Here is a 12,025-nt window from a genome sequence, read left to right as displayed (position 1 = left end):
AAAGGATCAGTCATGATCTTGTGAAAGGGTGGAGTTGGACCAAGGGGCGCAGAGTGGTCTGTTGAATCTATTTCTCATGTGCTCCAGTATAAACAGAGAAGTAATTGAACTTGAAAATTGGTCGTAATGGATTGTTCAGCCAACATTTAGAGATTTGTTATAAAAAGAATTATCTTAATTTACATTGGTATAGGCTAGTCTTCCGCTAACACATAGTTTGTGGTACATTTAGTGAGCATCCAGGGAAATGAAACACAATTTCCTTGCCCAGAAATGCAAATGTACTGAAGCTTGTAAGAAACTAACCATTTATTGCAAGAAAGTTAACCAGTCAACATTTATATATGCATAGAAAAGGGTAGAATGAATAGAATCAAATTGAATTTATTTGTCATTCAGACCTTTCGGTCTGAACAAAATTTTGTTACCTTGCAGCCATACATGTAATAAAAAAATGACAAAAACACACAATCAACACAAATTTAACATCCACCACAGTGAGTTCACCAAACAACTCCTCACTGTGATGGAAGGCAAAATCTTAAAGCCTCTGTCTCTTCCCTCTTTGTTCTCCCTCTTCGTCGAACAAATTAATATAAAGAAATGGGATATTGATTCATTAACTACAGAGTTTTCAGGAGAGTTAGATTTAGCTCTTAGGGCTGAAAGCATCAAGGGATATGGGGATAAAGTAGGAATGGGGTACTGATTTTAGATGATCAGCCATGATCATATTGAATGGCGGTGCTGGCTCGAAGAGTCGAATGGCCTACTCCTGCACCTATTTTGCCATGTTTCTATGAATATCGATTTTCCAGCACCAGAGCCTTTCTGCATTATCTGTTTTTCTGGACCATCAGAGTTCACGAGATATTGAAATGACTATACACCCCTGGCCCACTAATGACACTGCTCCCATGTCTCGGAGGCACCATGGAGTCTCAGAAATGTAAATAAATTAAATATAAAATATAAGCAGAATGTGAATGGAATGACCCATCCCTGGCTCTCACCATCTCCATGGCCGTTTAGAGCCCCGGCTTCTGACTCCACTCCCGACTCGCAAAATGCACCAGTGAGCCCCTCTTCACCCACCCAAAGGACATAAAGCGCTGGAGTGATTTAGTGGGTCAGGATCTCTGGACAACACGGATAGGTGACATTGGGACCCTTTCTCGGACTGATTCAGTTGGTTGTGGAGTATATGAATATGCAAGGGCAGATTGAGATTAAGAAAAATGAGGTTTTGGGGCACTTGAAGAGCATTAAGGTGAATATATCCCCAGGACTGATGGGATTTATCACAGGTTATTGAGAGAGGCAAGGGATGAGATTTAAGGACCCTTAATAAAGATCTGAAGGGCATGTCCCTCTTGGGCGACCTAATCCGTGAGTTCTGGCGAGTTTGCCCTCGACTCGTACTCGCAGCATGGTCGACACGAGGTCGTAGGAGGTCTTCGTTACTCTTCTTCATGCTCGAGAGTAGTCAAAGGAGGTCTTCAACATGTCATTTTTTTTTTTTCAAACTCTTCTAAACTCGCCAATTAGGTCGCCCAAGTGGGGCAGCCCCTTTAGCATCTTGTTTTCTGAAGTTCATTTAGACAATACCAGCCTACCTTCATCAAATCCAATTAATGAGGCAGATAAAGCTGTGCGGACTCTCCATGCAGTCTTTCTAAATGTACATAACCATATAACAATTTACAGCACGGAAACAGGCCATCTCGACCCTTCTAGTCCATGCCGAACACATAATCTCCCCTAGTCCCATATACCTGCGCTCAGACCATAACCCTCCATTCCTTTCCCATCCATATAACTATACATAGATTCTAACCCCTTCATAGCTTCCTGTATACTGACACAAACCTCACTGTGTCCATAAATCATGAAAGAACATTAACTGTCTCCATCTTCTGGCACCTCTCCTGTGGCTAATAATGGTGCAAAAATCTTTGTCAGAGCTCCAGCTGCATTCTTGCTTGCTTCCAATAGCATCCTGCAATATATTTAATCCAGCCCTGTGGATTCATCAACCCTATGTTTTTTATTTATTTGATCAAAAGATACAGCATGGAGACAGGCGCTTTGCCACACCAAGTCCACGCCGAACCTCAATCACCCATTCACACTAATATTTAGGAGATCCAATCATTCTCTGGGTACCCTTTACTCCTGATAAACTTGGAGAATATCATAAATCTCACTTGCCAAGGATACTTCATGGCCCCTTGTGGTCCTCCTTTCTCTTTCTTAAATTCTCTCCTCTGTACAAGCCTTCACTATCCTTTGTCATCAGGGCTTGCTAATCTTGCCATCTTTTCATTTCCTCAACATGCTAGCTCTGAATTCTCTTTTAAAAGACTTGGCACCTGCTCATAATCTACTTTCATGATGTCCTTTATGCTATTGAAATCTGCTTTTCCTCAAATTAACAACCCAAGTCGTGAGATCATAACCCTAGAAGTCGTCCAGCTCCCTACACTCACTTTTCAGGACTCTGATCCTCTTTCTACCTATGTTGTTAGCAAAAATGTGAAATATATACCCCCCCCCCCCCTTTTCACTCAGAATATTCTGCACCTGGTCCTGGCAATAACACGGGATGAATGAATGCACAGCGGGGAAGGAAAACTCTAGGTGAGCTGCAATAGTGGGGGATTCGAATATGAGGGGAACTGTGCCTTCTGTGGCTAAAAGTGAGACTACAGAATAAGTTCCTAATGCTACCATGATACTTGTTTTTCTCTTTGTATCTCTCGCATGCTGGCATTCCCAAAGGTGCCGCAGTCTCCAAGTGTAGGCTTTGTTGATATAAACTCATAGCTGTCATGTTATTATACAATTAAGCTTGAACTATATGGAATTGGAATATTAATTGTTTTACATCATTCTTCCCTGGTCCAAATATTAGTTTGGCTTTTATCAACCTGAAGCTCAAAGTCGGCATTTAGGTTTCACTATGACCTGATCTGTCATGTGGCTCATTTGTTTTGATGTAGGGCATGAATGAAGCAGATGAAGACAAACTACTCGCTCTGAAGGATTTCATGCTGAAGTCAAACAAGGCCAAAGCCAATGTGGTGGACCAAAGCCACATGAATGACAGCGCTCAAAGTGGCGTGATTGATCTGGCTGCATTAGGAATCCCTCGAAGGCACATTGATCTTGTGAAGACAAAGCAAGAAAATGATGATAAACGAGGTAGTCCTCTTTATCTTTCCGTTTTTCGCTGCCTTGATTATAATTGTCAAGTAGTATATACATAGTGAGAGCAGCTGTTTAGTTCAGAAGTCGAAACATAGATAACAGGATATGTAGATACATTTAAAATGTTGTACTGGCAAACTATTGATGCAGATCTAATCCATTGTGGTGGACATTATACTTTTCTTTTTAGGGGGGGGGGGGTTAAACAGAATAAATCAGTAATTTAACAGTTAAAGTGGTTGTCAAGTTAATCCTGGTGTTTTAATGGTGGAGAGGATATAATGGCTCATTTTCTTCTTGCACAAAAATACCAATTTTAAAATTGGTGCTCACTTTTTCCAAATACCATATGAGACGCATTTCCAAGGATCTGCAAGTACATGGACAAATGTGGAAAGCAGGAAATTGTTGCTAAAACAATGCTACCTTTTACGAGCTTTGTTTTGTGGTAAATTATTAATCATTTGTTCAGAAGTGATAGAAGCAGAATTAGGCTATTATGCCCATCAGATCTACCCTGCCATTCAATCATGGCTGATCTATCTTTCCCTTTTAACCCCTTTCTCCTGCCTTTTCCCCATAACTCCTGACACCCGTACTAATCACAAATCTATCTATCTCTGCTTTAAAAATATCCATTGACTTGGCCTCCACAACCTTCTGTGACAATGAATTCCACAGATCCTCTGACTAAAGAAATTCCACAGATCCTCTGACTGAAGAAATTCCTCCATCTCCTTCCTAAAAGAACGTTATTTAATTCTGAGGCTATGACCTCTGGCCCTAGACTCTCCCACTAGTGGAAACATCCTTTCCACATCCACTCTATCTCGGCCTTTCACAAGACCATGCTGAGTTCGGCCAATTTTATTATGAACTTCTAAGTGCGCTGTAAACCTCATCCTTTATAATGGACTCCAAAATCTTACCAACCACTGAAATTAGACTAACTGGCCTATAGTTTCCACTCTTCTGCTTTGCTCCCTTCTTGTACTGTTTCCAATTTTCCAATAATCTGGTTCTAGTGAGTCTTCTGATTCTTGAAAGATCACCACTAATACCTTCACAATCCCTAAAGCCACCTCTTTCAAAACCCTGGGTGGGGTGCAGTCCTTCCGATCCAGGTGACTTATCCACCTTCAGACATTTCAATTTCCCACCTTGTTGATGAGAACAATTACGTAGCAGTGGAAATTTAATAATTGTTGCAAAATCCACAGATTGAGGAAATACATTGTTTGTTATTGCTGTCATTCCCTTAATGCTCATTCTTTGCATTTTGTACATGACTTTACATGGAATAAAATATTGTAACTTGCACTTTCTGGTTCAGACTCTGCATGCCTGAAAGAGGTTCCTGAGCTCTCTGTAAAGGTACATTGCTAATTGCCATCATTTGTTCTGAAAAGCCTGAAAGAAAATTTGGGGGAATAATAGGCATAATAAATGGAGTATTTCTTTTGATTGCAATATCTCAACATAAGCAAAGACTTGGATCTCTAAAGGTGTCCATAAAAATGTTGTAAAGTCATTTTTTCGGATGCAGTTTCAGCAGAGAATCCTCATATTGCACACTGAGTGGATATATCAAAAATAACTTTCTCAATTAAAATGCTTTAACCTTGATAGAAAGGTTAAATCAAAATATGAGCAAATTTTGAACACCAGAAGCTGCAGATGCTGTCATCTAGAGCAAAAATCAAACTGCTGGAGGGACTCGACTGGTCAGGCAGCATCAGTATGAGGTAAATGGACAGACAACATTTTTGGTTGGAACCCTTTTTCTCGACTAGTAGAGGGGAGATAGCTGATAGAGAGAGGTAAGGGGGAATGGGTGGGGCAAGAACTGACAAGTGCTAGGTGGATCAAGGTAAGGAGTTATCCTTGATTAACAGATAGGTCAGGTGGGGGAGGGAAGATGTGAGGCAGACTATCCACAGACATCTACTGCAAATCCACTGATTTCCATAGCCACGTATACTATATCTTCTCCCATCCCTTTCTCTGTGTCCGATGCATCTGCTTTAACGTGAGACTTTCCACTCGGATATCTCGTGCCCTGTTTCTTGAGGAAATATAGTTGCTGCATTCACCCCCCCTCCCCCCACCACCACTGTTGTGGATAGAGCCACCGTCTGTGTTTCCTCACCAAAGCATTGTCTGCCCACTTCCCATTGAGCTCCTCCAGCAGTTTATTTTTGGCTACCAGCAACTTGTTTTCTGGAACAATGTTTGAAGTTCAAAAAGTTCTCAGTAATTTAATAGATTTTAGATGACTACAGGGTTTGCTGAACTCGATGTTTTGGTATTTTACAGCACGAAGACATGTTAAACAAGACTCTAGTTTAAATGAAGAATGGAAGAGCATGTTTGGCTCTCTTGAACATTCAAATATTGTTCAGCTGAAGGTCCTTGCAGCCCCTGGAGACCAGGAAAATGCCACTGGGAAAAACCTTAGATCGGAGTCTTCACCTGGAATGATGACCGTAACCAACTCAGCTTTGCAACAGGTTAATAAAAAAATAATTGCAAAAAAGAGTGGTCCGTTTGGCAGAATTTTAAAATATTAAGAAATTTGAAAGCAATCTCATAAATACAATAATTGGAGAGTTGGTCAACATGACTGGAGAGATGATAGAGGGAATGTTTTCAATTTCTCGAGCACTTGGCTTGGTTTTGTGGTATCTGTAAATGGTCTGGAGTTGGTACTAGGACCACTCATTTTCATAATTCAATTTAGTTTAGATATACAGCAAGGTAATAGCCCTTCGGCTCACTGGTTCTCAATCACACGTTCACACTAGTTCTATGTTATTCCACTTTTGCATCCACGTCCGACACACTGCGGGCTAACAGAGGCCAATTAACCTTCAAACCCACGCTTTGGCGTGTGGTAGGAAACCAGAGGAAACCTACTTGTCAGAAGGAGAACTTGCAAGCTCCACAAACACAGCACCTGAAGTCGGGATTGAGCCCGGGTTTCTGGCACTGAGGCAGCTGCTCCTCTACCAACTGCACCACTGTTGGAAAATAGGGCACAATTTCCTAATACAGAAATGATACAAAACCTGTAAGGATCATGAACTGTGAAGAAGTTAGCAATAGGGACACAGAAAAATAGGTGCAGGAGTAGGCCATTCGGCCCTTCGAGCCAGCACCGCCATTCAATATTCATAGCAATATTCACCGCTATTCATAGCAAAAGGATTTGAGTATAGGAGCAGGGAGGTTCTACTGCAGTTGTACAGGGTCTTGGTGAGACCACACCTGGAGTATTGCGTACAGTTTTGGTCTCCTAATCTGAGGAAAGACATTCTTGCCATAGAAGGAGTACAGAGAAGGTTCACCAGACTGATTCCTGGGATGTCAGGACTTTCATATGAAGAAAGACTGGATAGACTTGGTTTGTACTCGCTAGAATTTAGAAGATTGAGGGGGGATCTTATAGAAACGTACAAAATTCTTAAGGGGTTGGACAGGCTAGATGCAGGAAGATTGTTCCCGATGTTGGGGAAGTCCAGAACAAGGGGTCACAGTTAAGGATAAGGGGTAAATCTTTTAGGACCGAGATAGTTGAGGCCAGTTCAGAGGCCAGAAGGTAGTTGAGGCCAGTTCATTGGCTATATTTAAGAGGGAGTTAGATGTGGCCCCTGTGGCTAAAGGGATCAGGGGGTATGGAGAGAAGGCAGGAACAGGATACTGAGTTGGATGATCAGCCATGATCATATTGAATGGCGGTGCAGGCTCGAAGGGCCGAATGGCCTACTCCTGCACCTATTTTCTATGTCTATGTTTCAATGCTGATTCATGGCTGATCATCCAAAATCAATATCCCGTTTTTTTTTCTCCCCATATCCCTTGATTCCTTTAGCCCTAAGAGCTAAATCTAACTCTCTCTTGAAAACATCCAGTGAATTGGCCTCCACTGCCATCTGTGGCAGAGAATTCCACAGATTCACAACTCTCTGGGTGAAATCTCAGTCCTCAATGGCCTACCCCTTGTTCTTAAACTGTGACCCCTGGTTCTGGAATCCCCCAACATCGGGAACATTTTTCCTGCATCAAGCCTGTCCAATCCTTTAAAAATTGTATAAGTTTCTGTAAGATCCCGTCTCATCCTAAATTCCAGTGAATACCAGCCCAGTCGACCCATTCTTTCATCGTGCATCTGTCCCACCATTCTTGCGCTGCACTCCCTCAATAGCAATAATGTCTATCCTCAAATTAGGAAATGAAAATTGCACACAATACTCAGGTGTGGTCTCATCGGGGCCCTGAACAACTGCAGTATGACCTACTTGCTCCTATACTAGGGTTCAAGAGATTTAAACAGGTGGTGAAAAGAAATATGGCAGGTGTCATTTTAACTTTCAGCACATGGATGCTGCTAGCAAAATTAGTATTTATTGCTAATCACTAATCACCAAAACATGCAATATTTTTCTGTGGGAAGAATATCACTGCTCTTTTGCTTCCAACAGGAAAAGATGAAATGTTGCATATCCATTCAATGAATGCCACTCTGTTTTGTTGCTGAACACTACAGTATGATCCATTGTATGTGCTGGAATTATTTTTTTAAGAACGGTAGTAAAATTTAGATATATCAAATATTAGGGGTGTCAATAGGGAAAATATATTTCCTAATATAGAGAGATCAATAATTAGGAGACATAGATTTGAAACAAGTTGAGAACTTTTTCTCCCATCTCCCTACTGGTTCGGCCTGCAATTCACTGCCTGAAAGGGTGCTGTAAACGGAAAACTTCATCTTTAAAGTTTAAACATTGGGATTAGGCTTGATATCCCTTATTGGCTAGCTTAAACACTATGAACCATAAATTTCATGGTCAGCTCATTCTTCCAGGAATGTTATTGCAATGGGACTGATCATATTTATACCAAATGACCTAGCTCATTGCCCATGGTTCCTGTAAACTACTGCCAATTGATTTACTTTCCCCAAGGTCTCCTATAAATGAAGCATACTAAGCCTTGAATAGCGATTTAAAATCGGGCGATTGTAGCCTGAAGGTCCCACCCTGGAACACAGTAAAGCTTCCAGTCATATTTCTGATGTCAATTTGAACCATGTTTGACCATTAGAAATAGAGTCATGCAGCTTGGAAACAGACTCTCTGTTCCAACTCGTCCACGCCTTGCAAGTTCTATAGCTGAGCTACACAAAAAAGCTGGAGAAACTCAGCGGGTGCAGCAGCATCTATGGAGCGAAGGAAATAGGCAACGTTTCGGGCCGAAACCCTTCTTCATACTAGCTGAGCTAGTTTGCCTGGGTTTGGCCCATACCCCTCTAAACCATTACTATCTAAATGCCTTTAAAACAATTACAATACATTTAAATAATTAAATAGAATTAAGTAGTCTGAATCCTAGAAATTGATTGAAAACATTAAAATAAGGAATCCGAGTGAATCATTGAAATATATTTTTCCTGGGCAACAACTCCATTCAGATTAACGGGCTAATGCTACTTTCACCAGCAATTTTCTGCATAAAGATAAGGGAACAAAGTGCTTTCTCACCACGACATTCCCTGTATTCAGTAGTAGACTAGGAGGTCAAATGCGATGGCTTAATTTTAACTTTGGCATTTGATTGTGCTGGTTCAGAAGTTGAAGGGAAGCTGACCAGCAAGAGAGCAGATAGTTGTGAGAGGTGGGGAGGGGGGGGGGGGGAAGAGGAAATGTTACTGAATTTGTGCCTTGAGCTGTTCAGAATGATTCTGGAATTATTATTTTGAATAGCTTGAGGCACATATTGCTGGGAAAGATGTGCACAGTAGATGTGCACAGAAGATTGAGGGGGGATCTTATAGAAACTTACAAAATTCTTAAAGGGGTTGGACAGGCTAGATGCAGGAAGATTGTTCCCGATGTTGGGGAAGTCCAGAACAAGGGGTCACAGTTTAAGGATAAGGGGGAAATATTTTAGGAACGAGATGAGAAAAACATTTTTCACACAGAGTGGTGAATCTGTGGAATTCTCTGCCACAGAAGGTAGTTGAGGCCAGTTCATTGGCTATATTTAAGAGGGAGTTAGATGTAGCCCTTGTGGCTAAAGGTATCAGGGGGTATGGAGAGAAGGCAGGTACAGGATACTGAGTTGGATGATCAGCCATGATCATATTGAATGGCGGTGCAGGTTCGAAGGGCCGAATGGCCTACTCCTGCACCTATTTTCTATGTTTCTATGTTTCTATCATCATATGGAATCGGGTATGGATGGATAATTGAAATACAAGCTTAATTTGAGAAAGAGAACAATGTAGAAAACAACAAGATTGTAGTTGATAACATTTAGTGGGACTGTCAGTTTCAATGGCAGGATGAATCCATTTGGGACAAATTTCTAACCTGTTAACCCACAGCCTACAAGTTCTTTGTAGCTGTTCTTTATAAACTAATAGCTGCTTTTAATTTTTATATTACTCTGATTTAAAATTGTAAAATCTAGTATCCTTTCATTCTTCTTAATATTATTAAAGGTAGCTGAAGGAACTGTGGTCCCAACAAGGAAACCAGCTGCCTCCTTGCCAGTTCTGCAGAGTGGAGCTGTTCCATTGTTGCCCTCCACATACCAGAGACGTATTACTACGTGTGTCACTGAGCTCCAACACCTGGTCCAGCAGAAGCGAGAGCAGTGCAATGCTGAGCGAATGGCAAAGCAACTAATGGAAAGTGCTGAATGGGAGAGCAAATCTCCACCACCAGGTAACACACTTAAATTAAAAAAAAACAGAAATTGCAGGAAACACTCAATGGACCAGGTAGCATTTGTGGAAAGCAAAGCAGAGTTAATGTTCCAGGTTGACAACTATATGTCAGAACCGGAGAAGAAAGAAAACAAATGTGAAGGGAGGGCAGCATGATTGTATAGGAGAGGGACTATCTCTGATAGAATGCGGTCAGGGTTGCTTTTTGAAGTTATTTGATTCGCAGCGTCTCAATGTTATTTCTACGAACTGATTGATGACCTCATTGCGCAATGATTTAACATGTTGTTGGATTCATTAAAATGTGTACCTTTTTATAGATGTATAGACATTTGCTCAAAAAATATGCACCAGTTTGTGTGTAGTTACCGAATTAAGACCTTTTGTCCTGAGGTGTGAATTGCCCACTAGTTCAATTCGAACATACCTTCTGATTTTGAAACAGAAACTTGGTGAAACAACTTGAAACAACGAAGTTAATGTGTATTGTACAATTAATGTAATAACATACTTTTCAGTCTTTAAACTGCATTTGCTTCAAATATTTTTCAGTTTTTCTTTAAAAAATAATGGTTTCTTCAGTTTCCAGCTGTTTTCTGGCATGTTCATGGACATATGTTCATGTAGCTTGAGTATTTGCAATTATTTTGTGACGAGTGAATACTGATTTTTTTAATTTTGCTTTTCAACTTAAAATTTGTTTTCATATACTGTATAACTTTTATTAATCAAGTATCAGAGGTTATATTATATGGTATTATTCACATATAATGTTCATAGTGCTGTGCCAGTGTAAGGATAAATGCACTGTAGGATTGTGACTCATTGCAACTAAAATGAGTGATTTCTACTATCTGTCTAGGCTGGCATCCCAAAGGGCTTTTGGTTGCACACCTTCATGAACATAAATCAGCAGTGAATAGAATCCGAGTGTCTGATGAACATTCAATTTTTGCCACTTGCTCAAATGATGGGACTGTGAAGATTTGGGATAGTCAGAAGATGGAAGGAAAGACTACAACCACAAGGTATTGTTGAAATTATTCAGGGCAGGGCTTTTGATCGTACAGGGTTGTTTTCAGGTCTGAACAGGCTAATGTTGGCCTGAAATGTTGACCACACCACCTTGTGCATAATGCTCTCACAAGGTGTCAACTATGCAAGTGCATTTAGAGCAAGCCGTGTATTGCATTTGAGACAGCAGAAGTTATGTAAAGCCCGCCAGGCGCTGTAGACAGTTCAATGTGCTGTTGAAATAAATAAATGATGGGTCTTTGTCCCAAACATTATGGAAGGCACTGTATATTTACATTTATAATTTGCAATACCTCACACTTGCCGGAGTTAAAATTCCACATCCCGTTCCTTTATTTGCCTTCCCAACTGATCTAGTTCATGTTATGAACTTGGATATCTTTCCTTACTGTCCATTACATCACAAATTTTGGTGTCATCTTTTAAATTAATTACATTGTCATTAATATTGATATCAAGCAACAGAGGATCTCTGCAGCACTCCACATGTCACAGGTCTCCAATCAGTAAAACAACCTCCTACAACTGACCATTGATTGCTTCCTCCAAGCCAATTTTGAATCCATTTGGCTGGCTCACCATGGGTTTCATGTGCCCAATCTTTCCAGGCTAGTGTGCCATACGGGACTCTGTCAAAGGTATGCCAAAGTTCATAGACAAACTCCACTATCCTGCTGTCGTGAATCCTCTTGATGACTTCTTCAAAACAAGTTCTATCAGATTTGTGAGAGACTATTTCCCAACCACAAAGCCATGCAGACCGTTTCTAATCAAGTATACAATAATGTATTCCAAAATCATTTGTGTTTTCCATGCTTTGAAGTCAAATATCTTAAATTGCTGGCTTCATTCCTTCTCTAATCATAATGAGCAAACCATCTCTGGAGAGCACTTGCAAATGGTTGGCCTTTGTGCAACCATCTGCCTATAAAAAAATACCCCTCACCTGTATCTACCTATCACTTGTCAGGCATTGTCCTGCTGCTATTCTTCCATTTTTCTCCCCACCACAATCCGTCTGAAGAAGGATCCACTTATGTCACCTAT

The 12,025-nt window shown here is 40.7% G+C and overlaps 1 protein-coding gene across 2 annotated transcripts in view; it reads left to right on the top strand.

Moving 5' to 3' along the window:
* Nucleotides 1-12,025, top strand: part of pik3r4 (phosphoinositide-3-kinase regulatory subunit 4) — a 53,809-nt gene that overhangs the window by 22,064 nt on the left and 19,720 nt on the right. For both annotated transcript variants that reach the window (XM_033016988.1, XM_033016982.1), the window contains exons 9-12: nt 3,003-3,204; nt 5,527-5,720; nt 9,716-9,941; nt 10,806-10,971. In XM_033016988.1, coding sequence (XP_032872879.1) covers nt 3,003-3,204; nt 5,527-5,720; nt 9,716-9,941; nt 10,806-10,971 — 788 coding nt within the window. The remainder of the gene's footprint in view (nt 1-3,002; nt 3,205-5,526; nt 5,721-9,715; nt 9,942-10,805; nt 10,972-12,025) is intronic.

The sequence above is a fragment of the Amblyraja radiata genome, chromosome 2 (genome assembly GCF_010909765.2).
Source record: "Amblyraja radiata isolate CabotCenter1 chromosome 2, sAmbRad1.1.pri, whole genome shotgun sequence".
In the NCBI taxonomy this organism is placed as follows: domain Eukaryota; kingdom Metazoa; phylum Chordata; class Chondrichthyes; order Rajiformes; family Rajidae; genus Amblyraja; species Amblyraja radiata.
This window is presented reverse-complemented; position numbering and strand designations above follow the sequence as displayed.